At 41.3% G+C, this 16,362-nt stretch overlaps 1 protein-coding gene across 13 annotated transcripts in view; it reads right to left on the bottom strand.

Moving 5' to 3' along the window:
• The window catches only part of rock1 (Rho-associated, coiled-coil containing protein kinase 1), a 56,520-nt gene that overhangs the window by 26,343 nt on the left and 13,815 nt on the right, over positions 1-16,362 (bottom strand). For 3 of the 13 annotated variants that reach the window (XM_051952848.1, XM_051952845.1, XM_022191124.2), the window contains exons 3-31: positions 14,702-14,802; positions 14,453-14,590; positions 14,114-14,289; positions 12,852-12,936; positions 12,495-12,639; positions 12,266-12,404; positions 11,635-11,726; positions 10,281-10,440; positions 9,791-9,863; positions 9,601-9,689; positions 9,166-9,214; positions 8,776-8,911; positions 7,895-7,986; positions 7,558-7,804; positions 6,968-7,074; positions 6,710-6,860; positions 5,773-5,933; positions 5,498-5,682; positions 4,793-4,862; positions 4,599-4,702; positions 4,268-4,433; positions 4,042-4,135; positions 3,869-3,957; positions 3,565-3,756; positions 3,307-3,472; positions 1,309-1,379; positions 1,095-1,183; positions 841-919; positions 444-705 (exon numbers count right to left, since the gene is read on the bottom strand). In XM_051952848.1, the coding sequence (XP_051808808.1) occupies positions 444-705; positions 841-919; positions 1,095-1,183; positions 1,309-1,379; positions 3,307-3,472; positions 3,565-3,756; positions 3,869-3,957; positions 4,042-4,135; positions 4,268-4,433; positions 4,599-4,702; positions 4,793-4,862; positions 5,498-5,682; positions 5,773-5,933; positions 6,710-6,860; positions 6,968-7,074; positions 7,558-7,804; positions 7,895-7,986; positions 8,776-8,911; positions 9,166-9,214; positions 9,601-9,689; positions 9,791-9,863; positions 10,281-10,440; positions 11,635-11,726; positions 12,266-12,404; positions 12,495-12,639; positions 12,852-12,936; positions 14,114-14,289; positions 14,453-14,590; positions 14,702-14,802 (3,708 nt within the window). Of the gene's footprint in view, positions 1-443; positions 706-840; positions 920-1,094; positions 1,184-1,308; positions 1,380-1,425; positions 2,445-3,306; positions 3,473-3,564; positions 3,757-3,868; positions 3,958-4,041; positions 4,136-4,267; positions 4,434-4,598; positions 4,703-4,792; positions 4,863-5,497; positions 5,683-5,772; positions 5,934-6,709; positions 6,861-6,967; positions 7,075-7,557; positions 7,805-7,894; positions 7,987-8,775; positions 8,912-9,165; positions 9,215-9,600; positions 9,690-9,790; positions 9,864-10,280; positions 10,441-11,634; positions 11,727-12,265; positions 12,405-12,494; positions 12,640-12,851; positions 12,937-14,113; positions 14,290-14,452; positions 14,591-14,701; positions 14,803-16,362 lie in introns of those variants that run through there. The other 10 variants (XM_051952849.1, XM_051952855.1, XM_051952850.1 and 7 more) reach the window with 9 other exon arrangements.

Here is a 16,362-nt window from a genome sequence, read left to right as displayed (position 1 = left end):
AATGTGAATATCCCAATTTAGACACATTCTCAGGCGAAGTAAATGCACTGGCCAATCATAATCTTGGGGATGCATTTGCAGAAAACAGCTAATCCAACATCTTACAACAATACACGACTGAGCGCTGCCCTTCCATTTTTTTTTTTTTACTTTTTTTTTGGGGCACGTGAAGAGAAAATTCGGCTCACACAACTCTTGTTTTTCATTTTTTGACGTTTGATTTTGAACCTGGAGAGGGAAAGGGGGACAGTTGGATAACCGAGCATGATCTTTCAAAGTAAAATACTTCAACACAATGAAGAAAAAAAGGACGGGAACGTCAGATTAGGGCCTCAACATCAACTAGATTTTCAGATAATGGGTGCCCTTCATGGTCCACACTCGTAGGATAAACTTATATATAGTCATCATCATGGTAAAAACCATAAAGGACATGATTTTACCTTTGCAAGGAGCAATAACATCCTCCTTTTTGTCAAGGTGGTCTTTGTGGCACTTCACATGGCACCGGCGACACTCCAGGGCCGGAGGTGGCTTGAAGACGTGCCACAAAGGCTTGGCGCAGGCCTCACAGTTGGTAGGGAAGTGATATAGCGTGGGGATGAACTCGTGGCCTTTGTGTGGGAGACAGTTGGTCTTGTCGCCCTGAGGGACCGTCTCCATCTCCGCCTCCTTCCTGCACTCGCCCTCGTTGGCATATAAAATCTGAACAGGCAAAGAAAGAGGAGGGCCTGGTCAGAAATTCTGCAAAAAGCATTTCTGAGATTGAGCGGAATCTAGCGCAGGCTGAATGGAAACATGAAAGTTGAGGATAAAACAGGAAAGAGAAGAGCCTCCAACCTGGAATATCCTGGGGATCTCTTCTGTCTCAGCTCGGTACACGTCTCCTTGTGTGACTGGTCTCACATGAAACAGTTTGCTGCACAAAACATGCGAAATCAGAAATGACACATCAGCCTGACTAACTTGCAAACACCAACCACTGAAACTGTACCTCTCTAAATGACTTGTTTTTCTTGTAGTTCACATTTTTCAGCAAAATTGTGGCAGACGCAAAAAGAAGATGACAGAAACGAAAAAAAATAAATACTTACTCAATATCTAGTACCATTGAGGGGTTCGACTGTTCCTTGTCCATTTCATCATTGTAGAACAGAATCTTCTTACTGCTCACCACCACATACTGTGACATTGGAAAAAACCACAATAAGAAGTCTGGCTTTGCTCCCAAGGGCTTGGAAGCATTTGTTGTGGCAGCATAACAAAGTTCAACAAAACGCAGGTGAGCACTGGAAACATGCGGCGTACCTGCTTCTTCCATCCATATCGCTTGATATTAGCACGATTAGGAATGGACAGCCAACCCTCCAATCGGGACTCTGAAAGCAGCACACGCACACAGAATCATTTAACATGTGTCAGACTAATTAGAGACCCTGGGAAAAGGCCATGCAGCAATTAAATCCAAATTTAACTGGGGGGGAAAAAAGGTCAAAGATTGTAAACCATTTCAAAACACCAGATGAATTCTTCAGTGAGTTTGACCAATGTTAAGGTAACTGCACTGGAGTAGGTGACAAGAATTGACTGTAGATATCCCATGCTGCCGTGTCACACTCCCATGCAGGAGGAGAATATTAGGCATGTGTAACTCCCTCTAATAGCATGTTAAGAGAGTGTGTAAGATTTTATGTAAACTTCGTCAAAATGCCATTATAAGAACAGCTTTGCAGCAGGAATTCAATTAGTTTGATCACTCACTCCTTTCACAGAAACAAACATGTGCATTTTAAGCGATATTTCATATCATTTGGTGCTAAAATCATAAATGCAAGAGCATGCAGCTAAAACACAACACAAGCTTCACAGGATCAGTGAACTAAATGGGCTCGTCAACCAAATGTGCCATTGTGAGGGACGTCTTCGTGTCCAAACTTGTAGTGAACATGCCAACAGAGACACAACAAGAGTGTTACGTGTTTGAAGGACGCAGTACCGTGAATTAAAAGCAGACGTCTCGGTTTCAGGACACATTTGAAAGGTGCTGAGAGTGATGCGGTAAACCTCACACGTGGGTGTGTCAGTAAAACCTGCCCTAATTTGGTTGCTTTACTGTTGGGGCTGGCCTCGTCACATTAAACCACATTCACTGCCGGCATTGTCATTCAGCATGGCATTAATGTTAGTTGTTTGTTTTTCAGAATGATTTGACAATTTTCAAAGGCCATTTACTCCCCCACTCTATCAGACTTCTTTCAAAAGTGTTGCTGAATTCTCAACACAGAGATGGTTCTAGCACCTCTGGCAAGAGAATACATAAATAAGGGGCAAAAAAGACAAACTGCAGCTGCAGCACAGGCCGGGTAAAATGGGCTCGTCCGCTCAGTTACTCACAGAGGAAAAGGAATGGAAGTTACAAAGATAAGAAGAGCAAGGAGAACCAACTGGATATGAGGGAAATAAGAAGACAATGATTTAACTACAGACACCAACACATTTAAAAGCAGACCTAGAACAACATGTATTTATAGTCCTGTTTACAGAAAAAGACGATGCACCAAATCTACATAGCAGCTTGGTTTAAAGCCATTTTTACTGTACTACCTTATATACACCTACACTAGCAGTCAAAAGTTTGGACACCCCTCCTCATTCACTGGCTTGTATTTAATCATTTTATACATTGCAGATTAATCCTGAAGACATCAAAACTGTAAAAGAATACATATGGAATTATGCTGTAAACAAAAAAGTGTAAATCTTCAGTATTAATCCTCAATGTAGAAAATAATACAAATAAATCAAAAGTATTGAATGAGAAGATGTGTCCAAACTTTTCATTGGTAGTGTATCTACTAGCCTCACATACATGAGGAGCTGTCTGTTCAATACAATCGACCATTATGTTCCAATTATAAAAAATAACTAAATAAAATTGGACTCTAAACTGCTTTTAAATCCCTACAGGCATATATAAAACACCAAATAAAATGGAACAAACCTGGGAAACAGACTGATTTCAGCAGCGACAAAATGCTCAAAAAGCTCTTGCCTGTAAAAATGCTAAGTCCAATTTTTTGTAAAACATCATATACAGAGAGGAGTTATTGAGGAACGGTGTCCACACAAATGATCTCATACCCGGGACACAGTAACTCAAGATCAGCAACAATAGAAATCTTAAGCACTCAACATATTTGAATTAGACGCTATGCTGCTACAAGGAAACACGAAGAGGAATATACTGTGGACTGAATAGTGGAAGTATCAGGATCAGTGTCCAGTCACACACAGCTGTGCTCATACCTGCGATATTACTGTCCGTCTCATCTGTCTGCAAGCTGGTGACGCTGGAGTTATCCATTCGCTGCTGCAAGTCATTGAGTTTCTCCCGGAGCTGTTCAATGTCACTTTCCTTGCTGTCCAGCTGCATCTGGAGCTCATTGCGATATGTGCATTCCTCAGACAGTTGCTGGTGGTAGGAAGGTGCAAAGATGGGGGTTACAACCAAGGAATATTCTACATGATCATACTAGGCTGTAGAACGCTGTCTTAGCAACCCACCGCCTGCATCTCGCTCAGTTCCTTCTGGTATTTGATGGCCATGTGGTTAAACTTCTCCTTCTCCTGATTAAGCTCCAGCTGAAGCTTGCGGTTCTCCTTCTCCTTCTTCCGCAGATCAGCCGTGCTGCCCTTCTTCTTCTGGTCCAGCTTCATGTCTTTGCGATTCATGATTTCTGCCAGCTTGTTCACCGCCTGACAGATCGATGTCGATAGAATAGTTGGAAAGCATCAGCCACCGTTCTCAGCGCATTCAGCAGCTGCATTAGAAGTGTTGGTAAATCTCACAAAGAAGGTGGATCTTTACCTGTGTCTTCAGTGTGCGCTCTGTGTTGAGAACCTTCTCATAGTTCGCCTTGATTGTGTTTGTAATCTCTTCCTTCTGAGCCGCATACTCTGAAAGGGAAAAGGGACTCTGCTTGAACAATGACATAATTACAACATAGCAGGGAGACATAAAGGTCAACAAAAGGACAGTACCTTCCTCCTGAGTCCGGAGCTTCTCATTTAGCTCAGTCTTCTCTTTGCTGAGGTTCTCCACATCTTTGGTCAGAGTTTTATTGGATTCCTCAAGCTGCGTCGAAATTAGAAAATTAGTGTTTTTCCCACTCAAGTCATACTTTCATTTACTCAGACAACATGATAAAGTCATTGTGGAGGAGGGCAGCAAACTGCCAGATGGAGGAACATTTTAGATTCCGCTCACCCGCGTAATAGTGGACTCTTTTTCACCAATCTCCTGCTTATGTCGAGTCACTGATTTCTTGTTCTCCTGGCTGAGCTCAAAGTACTGCTCCTCCTGAAGAGCCCGAGCAAGTTGTTCTGACTCGGCCTTGGTCACGGTCAGATCCAACTGGGCAGACAGGGAGTCCCTGTGGCCAGAGAAAGGACAAAGTTTGTTATAGCTACTTATAAAGTTAGTTTGAAAAAATCCCCCCCCCCCAAAAAAAAAAAAAAATCAGGCAGGCCAATAATCATCATCACTTGGTTAAGTAAATCTTTGAGCAAACATTCAAGAAGAGAATTTCATTTCTTACCTTTCACTGCTCAAATCCTGCACCTTTTTATGAGTCTCTTGTACCTGCCGGTTTCTTTCCTCAATCTCCTCTTTTAGTTCCTTAACCTGAGTTTTGTAAAGCGTCTGAGGGAGAAAAGGCACATCGTTTAGCTGGTAGTCTTCATACTGGACAACGAGGACAAGACATCCTGAGACTCTCCGATTCATACTTACAGAAAAATACTGTTCGGCCTCAAGCTGGTCCTGAAGTTCCCTCATCTGTCCCTCGTTGCCTCTATATTGTCTGTTCACATGTCACACAAATACATTAGGTGCTTCATTTCATTTGTTTTTTTAAATATTACACACGTTTATATGCTTTTCAATGCACTTCAGCAATAAAGACCTAGCCAGCATGTAAGTCAGCCCAGTCCACCCATGTAGTAGAATGAGCTGTCCAGAGGATTAGCAGCTGAGTGGATGGAGCTGGACTGAGAGTCAACCCTAATCCTGCGGTGTAAACACGGTTGCAGAACAGCTTTGGCATAGTCATGCTCTAAGCTGGAATAATAGCACTTATTTTAAAATAGCAGGCAATTGTAGAGCAATTTACGCCTTGACTTTCAAAGAGACTTACTGGGCAAAGCAGCAGTAACAGAAAATTAGAACTCCTGGCTGGAGCGACTGCCAGATCGTTTCCGAGGAAAATCAACAGGCTCAGTGGTGTAAGTAACCTATTTTCCTTATAAGGATAATACTAAATGTATTATTTATTATCTCAATAATCCCAATTAGATTTATTTAATCTAAATCACAAAAATAATTTGTCAAATAATATGATTAGTGGACGGACAACATAAATTACATTTCCTGAGGAAAAACAAACAAGTTTTACAATCACAAGAGATTTTACTGCTCTAATTCAGGAAGACCACTTACTTGGTCAGCTGTGCCAGCTGGAACTCCAGTGAGCGTTTACTCTCTAGTGCTGTGTTGATCTCCTGCTTGAGCTGCTTCTCTGAACATCTCAGACGGTCGACCTCCTGCATGCGGCTCTTCAGCTCGTTCTGGGTCAAGCCACGCTTGCTTGACTCTTGTTCTACCTGTATCCGCAGATTCTTCACCTGGAGAAGGGCGGTGCAAGAGTTTTATAAACCGCGTAGGTCGAGGAAGGGACAACATCTAACCTTACATGTATGCTGCCACTCATTTACCTCATCTTCCAGCCTCTCCTTTTGCTTCATCAGCTGCTCCATTTTCTGCACAGACTGCTTGAGATCAAACTCCAGCATTGAGCACTGCTTCTCAACCTCGACCACCCGGCTCTCCGCTCTCATCCTCGCTCCAGTCTCCTCGGACATCTTCTGCTGAACAGCTGTGGCAGGACAGTAAAAGTGTAAGTTCCTTGTCTTATAGTCAAAAAACATATTAAAAAAAAAAAAAATCCCAAAGTCACTCTTAACCACTCAACAGGTATCTCAAAGCTCTCTTCCATATTTTCAAGCTGCAGGTAAACAACCTGTTGTATCCGTTGAGAATTTTTCAAAGCATACAAACAACGCACACGCTCTGAGTTACATTTGTTCAAAATCGGCCTTTTGTTGTACATAAGCTTCACATAAACAGTACAGTAAACACAGCTTCCTTAGAGAGAACTGTGAAATTTAAAACCGTGAAAGAAATCTGGACTTTTTGATGTAAATAAGTGAAAATGGACAACACCTTCCTCCAGAGTTCATTTTCACGTAGAAGAAAGTTTCAAAAGGAGGCTCTAGTCCACCACGAGCTACATGAGATGCCAAAAATCACCTGGATAGATTATCATTCCGTTGCAAAAACTACCTTTCAGTCTAGCTTTAATAAGCAAAGAGACAATGTCCCGACATGCTTACTGGCTTACACTCCTTGAATTCCTCTAAACCAAACACACCTGGAGGTGACTAGTGATCAGATAGTAGCAAAGAAAGGAGAAAGAGGGTGATGGGCTGAGGGAGAAATGAAATAAAATAAAGGTGGAAATGCAATAAAAATTACAAACGATAGAGAAGACAAAATAGGCATATAATAGAAAGAAAGAAACGGGGATCATTCAGAAAAAGAAAAGAGGGGAGACAGTGGAAGAGGGCATGCTCTGACATAGAGCTGGCATACCAGTCATGGCAGCTGATTTGGCTTCTTCGATAGACTCGTATTTGTCAGTGAGCTGTGCCCGTGTCACCCTGTGCTCGGTGTGTTCCTGCTCCAGACGCTGCTGCAAGGTCTTCAGTTTGTAGTTCAGGTCTATCTCCAGGTTGTTCTTTTCCTATGGGGAGGGGTTACATGAGACAAAATGAATACGTAGACTTCTACAGGTTGGAAACACTGACACAGCATGGATATGTGTCTACTAGTGCGACTATCTGTGCATACCTTCTCCAGATTATTGCTCCTTTCCTGGGCCTGTTTGCGTTCTGTCTCCACTTTGGAGAGGCTGAGCTTCAAGTTTTTGTTGTCTTCTTGCAGCCCTGCCATTCTCGCTAAGAGCAAAAGATGAAGGCGAGCAGTCAAAATCGTGGTGTTTATCACAGGAAGAGGCTACTTTCACTTCAAATAATGCTTTTTCTTTTTACGGTCTTGCAGATAATTCACAGTTTTCCCAGTCTGTCTTTTGGCTTGATTGAATTTAAGACAATTACTCGAACATCCTTCCACCACAGTTTGTCATTTCCCAGTTGTATGTGACTTTCAAAAGCTTGTCTCCATGAAAACATAAATGACTGATGATAAACCTGACACAGATTTGAATGCAATGGTTATCAGCAGTGGTTGTGTAATATACAGCATCACTCTGTTTAGGATGTGCTGTTCACCTATTTTTTACTCTGTTGTGATAGGTATTAAATTTGATTTTAAAAATGTCAATATAGAAAACACTGATTGCTCGACTTTGGTCAAGCTGCCACTGCTTCTATTCTTTTATTTTATTTGTCAGTGCCGTTCCTTGTGTGTCACCAGGTCACCTTGCAGCTCTCTGATCTCCTCTGAACCCTGACTGTAGTTCCTCCGTTCTGAGTCCAGGGTGCTCTGAAGAAGCAGGAGCTCCTTCTGAAGCTGCGCCTTCTCTCCATCTGCTGCACGGCTCCTCTCCTGCAGCTCTCGGTTCAAACTCTCCAGCTGGCTCATTGACTTTGCCACTTCAGTGTGGCTCTTCCTCAGTCTTGCTGCTGTATCCGATTCTGCGCGCAGCAAGTCGTTTGCCTCCTCAAGCTGTCAATCAAACAAGGGAAATTAAGCTTAAGGCATTGTCTTCCACTATCCTCTGGCCTCTGTGTGTGTGTGTGTGTGTGTATTATATACCTGACTCTGCAGCTGGGCAATTTTGTCATTCGAGGCCTGAGAGTTCTGACTGATCTTCTTCATATCTTCAAGCTGCTCCTTCAAAGTTGACACTAGAAAAAAAAACCAGAATGAATTAAAACAGGCGTTATTAATACTCAAGTTTGAAATCCAAACAAATCTTTCTGAAACTTCTGACTAAAACTTCTCATTTTAGAAATACACATTTCAGACATGGATCTGAATGTAAGGCCATACATCTATTTTTAACTTTAACAGTGAATACTTGTCAATCCACTTAGAGCTGTCTTCTGCAGTAAGTCAGTGGAAAATCAGAGAAACGTGTGTAATTCAGCAGCTAACCAGATCTGCAGTCAGCAGTGACAAGGATGGAGATCACTCCAGGATACTCAATAAACTTGAAGTTTGACTTGTCTCCAACCTGTCGCTGTTTAAGTTCAGACTCAAAACCCACCTATTCAGACGTGCCTTCGACTCCTAGGACTGTTGTATTCTCATGTTGCCCAAAATGCCTCATTTAAATGTTGCTGATTCATCTTTGCTGCATTTTGGTTTTAGCTTTTTTTTTTAATGGTTTTAAGGATTTTATGGTTTTACGGTTTTGTGATAACCAAAACGTATTGTTTTGTTTCATCATGCTGCTGGAAAGCACTTTGCTCTTCTTTTATACTGTTGTAAAGTGCTCTATAAATAAATTTTGACCGATTGAAAAACTATTTGGAGCATTTTCCTTAAGTACATCAACTTTATTAAGAGGAAGAGCGCATTACCATATAACAAAACCATGTTCATATCTAGACTTCATCTGAAACATCACTCTGAAATGATACTTCAGTTCCACATGGCTAAATCATACATCAGCAGAACTTCATTATCTTTACCCTCATTCTCCAAATTGCGCCTCTTCTCTGCCTCCTGGTCAGCTTTTCTTTGGTACTCTGTGAATCTGTGCTGCAGCATGATCTTGTCTTTCTCCAGCAGAGACATGCTGGCTTCTGTACTCTTCCTCAGGTTTGCCTGTGGCAACAAACAACAGAGCAGCTGTGATGAAGAAGAAAACCACTCCTCAATCTAGCCACTGATGTTCAACGGCAATATAGTCAATTTCTTTGCTTGTTGGGAACATCACACAGCATCACCAAAACCTAAAAGCTGCAGATGTAATGTTGATGTGTTTTTAGATATAACAGAGGATTTTTTTTTTTTTTTTTTAAATAAACATATTTACAACTTATCCATAAGAACAATGTCAAGAGAAATCAGCTTTTAACCTCTTCATCCAGTTCTTTCATGATCTTTTCAATCTTGGTGTTTGATGTCCTAGAGAGAACAGAATGAAAACATAGAACATAGGTTATCCCATGAAAATCTCTTAATATGATAACATTTCATGTACATGTCTGCATGTCAAAGTCTGGTTTCATCTACACACACACACACCAGGGGACAGAGAACACAGTGGGAATATGCCGCAATAACATCTGCTGTCCTTGTTCCATTTACAAAGGTCAAAAATTAACTACACAGAAGTATGACCGGTACACAGAAAATTCATCTTCTTCCCCCAACTCTGCACTGCTATGGTCTGTTTTGCAAAGGTCTATCAACAAGAAACATTTGAATCATATCTTTAGTCAGATTAATTTAACACTAGTGTGATATAAGCAGCTACCTTTTACGCAAGAGCAAAAAATGAATTGACATACCTGCATTTCTGCTCCAACTCATCCTTCAGTTGCATTTCACTGTGGAGCTGCTCCTCTAGCTGGTAGATGCGTTTTTGCAGGTTCTCCAACTATGCACAAACGTAGCATTCGAATTAATCACACGTCACAGAAAATTGGCAGAGATTTTACTTCTCGAAGACTCTCTTCTTAATTGTGGCCTTCAACTCACGTGACTCTTGTCTTCTTTTGTGGAGCTGCTACGTTTGTCACTGGTCTTTGTGGCAGTGGAGCTGCGCAAAGGACTGGAAAAAGAAAGTTTCGTTATGAACATCTCACCACAACAATAAAATTTTAAAAAAAAACCGTTGAAGTGTTAACGAACAGCCGCAATTATGTATTCAACAAAAAAAAAGGATATCCTAAAAAATGTGGTGGAAAAAAATTATGGCAAAAGCATTTAGAGACACAGTGAAGAGCTTACAGGGGTGTGACGTTTCCTCTGAAATAAGGCATTCAAACAATGTCTACTATGAAAAATGGATTTGTACCATGAGAACAGTGCCGTCTGTGGAATGCCGAAGCGTACTTCATACTAAGATGTAAAATACTGCATTGCAGCAAAAGTTCTGCAGTTTTTTCATGGAATTGTGTGGACAAGGAACCAACAATTGTGCACACTGATCATAAACATGGTTTGGTGTGAAGTCAGGCAGACTTACTGTTGATTGCTGTAATAGGTGAAGCCTACAAAGGGGAGCTGGTTGCCCACAAAGGCCTTTGGTATGGGAAAGGTCTCCTCCTCTCCCCGATCCTCTTCGATGTCATCAAAGTTACTGGTGTCAACGTCGCTGCTCAGTTCAGGCACTACAGGCGCAGCCGCTGCACAGGGTAAAAGGGTGTGAAAGATCCATGAAGACACAGGGGGAAAAACACAGTTACCACAATACATTACATGTAATAATAAGTGACTTTCACATTCCCAAAAGTCTGGGCTAGTCTTTCAGGACAGGGACTACCTACAGTACATAAATCTAAGGCAATAATGTTCTCCCATGTGATTTAAGTTGTGTTTCTATTAGTGAAATCTAGAAATGTTAACAGAAAATGAGATGATACTTGTTTTTTGGTACCATATATGCCACAAACAAAAGAGTTACTGGACAATAACAACAATATATGGAGTGGCAGAGGAACGTGCAGCAACAAGTTCACTGCAGCTTTTGGAAAACACAACACGCAACCGTCATCGTCATTCCGTCTGTCCAAAGACAATCTTTTGTGTGTTAGCGTGCTGCAGTTTTTTTAAAAGAGTTGCTATTGTTGTAGAAAAATACCGAGTTGATGGATTTGCTTTTGATATTGAATCTGGAATGAGGAATCGTGGAATTTCAGTGATATTTATACTTATTACCAAACATCTGGCATTGTGAAATCACTAGAAAACAGAAGCAAATCAACCGTATAATTGTCATTCTAACAGTTTTGCAATTTAAATGCACATTTTTATTAGACAAAAAAAAAAAATTTAATGCTTGTAGTCAGCTAAATCCAATCAAAATCATGCTTTTGTATTGCCTCAAACAAGCATGTCCGTTTTCTTTGCAGTTTTTATCAGGATGACTTCTATTTGGAAACTCTATAAAACAAGGGAAAGTAGCTAGCTGGCAGAGCTGCTCAGTCACCGAAACAAAGTGCTGACTTCAGCCTAGTGAAGTATCAAATATAAAGCCACTAAAGAACTGACTACAGCTACTGGATTTAGCCCTACATTTCTAATCTCTCTCTGCTTCAGTGTCAATCCCAGCGCATTAACATTTGCATTGAGCTGCTCCCCCATTGTTGGCCTCAAAAACGCTGGGCTGCCAATTATTACTCGGAGCAGGAATCACGTTTGGTCTTGGAGAGGATACTGAATGAATGGCTCGTCTGCAAGAATTTCCTGCAACTGTCTGCAGTAGGTCAAATGGAAAACATGATTACCGGCGACATGATTGCAATAACAGTTAGCAGACTGCCAAATGAAACGGGAGTTGTGAAAATAATCGGTGATTGTAGCAGTGAAAATGCTCTTACTCTCTCTGATATTCTCCCACGTCCACTGGTCATTTTTGAAGAAAGGATGTCTCTTGATCTCATCTACACCGTTGCGGCCGAGTCGAACTTCCCTGCAGTGGTCAAGAGAACATACGTAGTTGGAGTGTTGGTATTTTCCAGAACGCTGTGTGGTATTTTCATAACAGCATGACAAAATGGACTTTTTAAAGTTGTTTCCAGTGAATTACAAGAAAATGGACATCACATCACGGGAACCAAATCTTATTTCTATTACTCTGTATGGCAGTAGTTCTATTATAACTATGTTGATACTCAAACCCTCCTGAATGAAGATGAGACTTTGGATTTAGACTGTGACATCTGGACTGGAAGTAAAATTGATTTGGTTGTGGTTTTTTAACAGAGCTCAAAGGTGTTTTTCTGGCCTGGAAATTCAATCTCTTGTACTATAAAGGTATGAGGGCTCAGACCTGCTGGAAAAACTAACACAAATTCAAAAGCCTACATAAAATACATCATATTTACTGTATGAAAAAAGAAAAAGCTGATTCCGAGAGGGTCAGGGGGAACTTTTCCTTGATTAGGCTGATTGTACATGTAATGACCCCTTAGATAAAGGCTGTTTTCATCATATCTGTTGCTATCTAACCTGTCAGTCAGAAAAGCACAGATGAGATTCTTGGCATCATTGGAGATGTCGCTGTCGTCGGGAAAGGTCAGGGCATTCTTGTGGTTCATAATTTTGCTGTAGGTCCCCACCAGCGAGTCTGCATAGAAAGGAGTATCGCCTGCACACAGCACGAGAATCATTAGTACCTGATATGCTCACGGGAAGAAAAGGAGGAGCTTTTTTCATAAAATTTTCAATCAGAACTCACCGACTAGCATTTCATACAGGAACACGCCCACTGACCACCAGTCGCACTCTCTGCCATAATAGCCATCTCCTCCTTGGGATTTCAGTACCTCAGGCGAAATGTAGTCAGGAGTTCCCACTGCTGTGTCGCATCGTACCATTCCATCCTGAGGGATGAAAGCATCATTAATATCATCACAGTACCTGTATTTTTATATAAATAACTACTCCCTCTCTATATATATTCATTTTTCACAATAAATTAGTGCCGTAGATATTCTCATAAGAAGCACAACCAACACATTTTTGAAAATAATACTTCATTGTCATCTATGTGGTGTAATAGGGCAGCTGTGTTCAAATAAATCAAATGTGATACCTTGTTCATTTTCATGCAGGTCCCAAAGTCTGCAAGTTTTAGGTGACCTGCTTTGTCTAGCAACATGTTGTCAGGCTTCACATCCCTGAGGATACAAAAACATAGTCGCATCAGTATAAATGCATAATAACAACGCATGCATATAAAATGCACATAACACAAGGCACCCTGTTAAAAACACACATCTGTAACACTAATAAGCTTCAGCTAATGGGAGAACACAGCACAGAATTAGTTTTCCCACCACTGCACCTGTTAACCAAGCTGAGTGTGTGAATAAATTTCAGGACTATTATTACTCTTTTTGTTTAAAAAGGTACGACAGATTTACAACCAGCATCATGAAAGTGACCTAAATAGAGAGATATGATACATCCAATTATAGCTCATTTAATGCCAAAAGCTCATTTACACTACAGATAGTAAAATGAGAATATACAAGTTTTATTACTCTGCCAAGGAGGGAGAGCCTCAGAAGGAGTTATGTGACTATCGGCGTTGGTTTGTCTGTCTGTACGTAACATTACCCAAAAACAGAACAACAGATTTGGATGAAACTTTCAGGGAAGGTCAGAAACGACACAAGGACCAAGTGATTCCATTTTGGCAGTGATGCAGCTTATAGTCTGGATCCACGGATTTGTTAAAGATTTCTGTATCATTGTGAGATAGCGGCACGGCGTCAGTGTGACTACGACAATTAGTGAACACTACATCAGCTGATTGCTGATGATCAGGACTGTGATCCTGCTACAAATCGACCGCTGCGGACTTATCCATCGGAAATGATACAAGAAACAACATGCTTGTGCTCAGCGCAAGGTCATTTTGTTTGTGGACTCATCTATATTAAATGGACACATTCTATCGTGCCGTGTTGGAATAGATGAAGTTTCAGTTTCAGAGGTTATTTAACATGCAATAACATAATAAGCCAAAAATAGAAACACTAGCAGCCAGCAGCACTACTTCCTTACCACAATACCTCTTTAGAGGTACACCACACCTTCTAGATCCTACTACATGTCTCACAGAACTACAAAAGATAAATTATTTTACACACTGGCTTTGGATGAATCCTTAGAGATACTTCCAAGCAGAGAATGAAACCTTAAGGATTGGCTCACAAAGATGAGAAAGAGGAATTCTATTCAAAATTATATAAAGATTTAAAATAAATAAAGAATGCCTATTATTTTTTTCCTTTTTTACTGTAGTCAAACTGAAAATCCAATGGGGAAAAGACAGATTTGCAGTGTCACCTGTGAATGAAGCCCATGGAGTGGATGCCATCCAGGGCGAGGACCACCTCCGCTGTGTAAAAGCGGGCCCACTTCTCTGGGACGTCATAGTTGCTCATCAAGTTCACCAAGTCGCCACCAGGCATGTATTCCATCACCATGTAGAGGTAGCGGTCGTCTTGGAAAGCAAAAAAGAGCTGTGGAAAGGAAAAGAGTGAGAAATGATGCATGAGAGAGAAAAAAACATAAAAGAATTATTAATTATAAACACCAATAGTAGGATTTATGGGCATGTGGTCTACATGAGTAATATTATAGCAGAATAGGTAGGCTTTAAAATGCTTCTCCACCACATCATACCTGCACCACCCACGAACTGTTGGCAAAAGCCATGATGTCCCTCTCCTCCCAGAAGAAAGCAGAGTCTGATCTCTTAATCATCTCAAACTTGCTCAGCAGCTTCATGGCATATACTTTGCTTGTGGCTTTGTGTCTTACCTGAAAAAAGACAACCAAGTGACAGTAAAGTCAGACTGACTCATGCACTCTTCATAAATTGAACAGAATTTGTTAAATTGTTCAAAAGCAAGACAAAAATCACATTCTTACCAACTGCACCTCTCCAAATGCACCCCTCCCAATAACTTTAACAACCTCATAGTCCTCTGCTTTCATCCGTAGATCACGGATTTTACTAATGGTCTCTTTGTCTGGAAACAAAAAACAAGAAAAAATGGACATTAACAGTAAATTAAAGCTGCAAGCAGCGATGGACGGGTCCTCGCATCCACGCTGGTCGTGAATCCACGCACGTCCACCAGGTGGCGCTGTGACTGAGAGTGTATGTCGGCCTCTGAATCGCATCTGGACCAGAGTCCAATCATACATTTAAAATTTCAGCCAGACTGTAGCATGTTCAGAGCAGTTATAGAGCATTTCCTGTCTATCCACCAGGTGGCGCTGTAACTCAGAGTGTATTTCACACAGTGGATGTGATGAGGGTTGGACTCTGATCACTCATGAAAAGTTTCAGGCTGATTTGATCATGTAGAGGCCAGTTATACAGCATTTACTGTCCCTCCATCAGGTGGCGCTGCGACTGAGAGTGTCTGTTGGCCTGTAGATGTGATCAGGATTGGATTGTGATCACACATGGAAAGTTTGAGGCAGATTGGAGCATGCAGAGGAGAGTTATACAGCAGTTGATGTTTCATGGCGAAGCATCAAAACGCTGATGGTCGCCATGGCCACGCCATTTGGCTTCTGGTTAAACTTTTGATAACTTTTCCAAACCAAGTCCTGCTGTGTGGACTGACAAAATTTCAGGTCTCCTGGAATTATCCCCTAGGAGGTATTAACTCTCAAAAATGAGAAAAATCATCAAAAATCTCACAATTAATCCAAGATGGCCGACTTCCTGTTGGGTTTAGGACATGGCTCCAAGAGGCTTTTTTGTGCGTCCTGATGTGCTCTATAAGCCTCCCAAATTTCATGGATGTAGGTGAAACGTGCTGGGGGGGCTGTTTGTTAAAAATACTGTAGGGGGCGCTATAGCATGTGCAGTGCCGAGATGCATACAGTGTTGTTCCTTGGGTCAATGGTGATGTGTGTGGTAATTTTTGTGAGCATTGGAGTATTCCTAACCTGTCAGAAAGGGCTTTGTTTTTCATGGCGATATTTGGTTGCTACGGCAACAGCGTTACATGAAATGTCACACCCTTCACAGTGTGTGATTGTCAAGAGGTGAAGACTCGACTGACCAATTTCCAGCATGATATCACCAAGTTTGGGGCCATTGTACCTGAAAATATAAGGCCTTAAACTTACTATTACCAACAGGTGGCGCTATGACTTTTCCAAAATTTATGAGTGTGGATGTGTTCAGACTGGACCTGGTATCCAGCATGTGAAGTCTGAGGCAGATAGGATGTTGTTCAGCTGAGATATGAATCGTTAAATTTTCATGGCGAAACATCGAAATTGGTTTGGCCGCCACAGACACGCCCTTTGATGACAAGTCACCATTTTCACTGGGATGCATCATCAATGTGTTTAGGCTGTTGTCACTGCATTTGAAGTGAATATGATCAACCGGGTAACAATAGGGCATGAAAGTGTAAAAGATGTCTATTTCCTGAAACCACAAGGTGGCGCTATGACTGTCAATGAATATCCCTATGTGGATGACATCAGGACAGGACTGTCATCATACATGTAAAGTTTCAGGCAGATTGGAGCATGTTGAGAAGAATTAGACACCACTTCCTGTT

The sequence above is a fragment of the Acanthochromis polyacanthus genome, chromosome 9 (assembly GCF_021347895.1).
Source record: "Acanthochromis polyacanthus isolate Apoly-LR-REF ecotype Palm Island chromosome 9, KAUST_Apoly_ChrSc, whole genome shotgun sequence".
Taxonomy (NCBI): Eukaryota; Metazoa; Chordata; class Actinopteri; family Pomacentridae; genus Acanthochromis; species Acanthochromis polyacanthus.
Note: the sequence above shows the minus strand (reverse complement) of the source record. Positions and strands in the feature narration are given on the sequence as shown.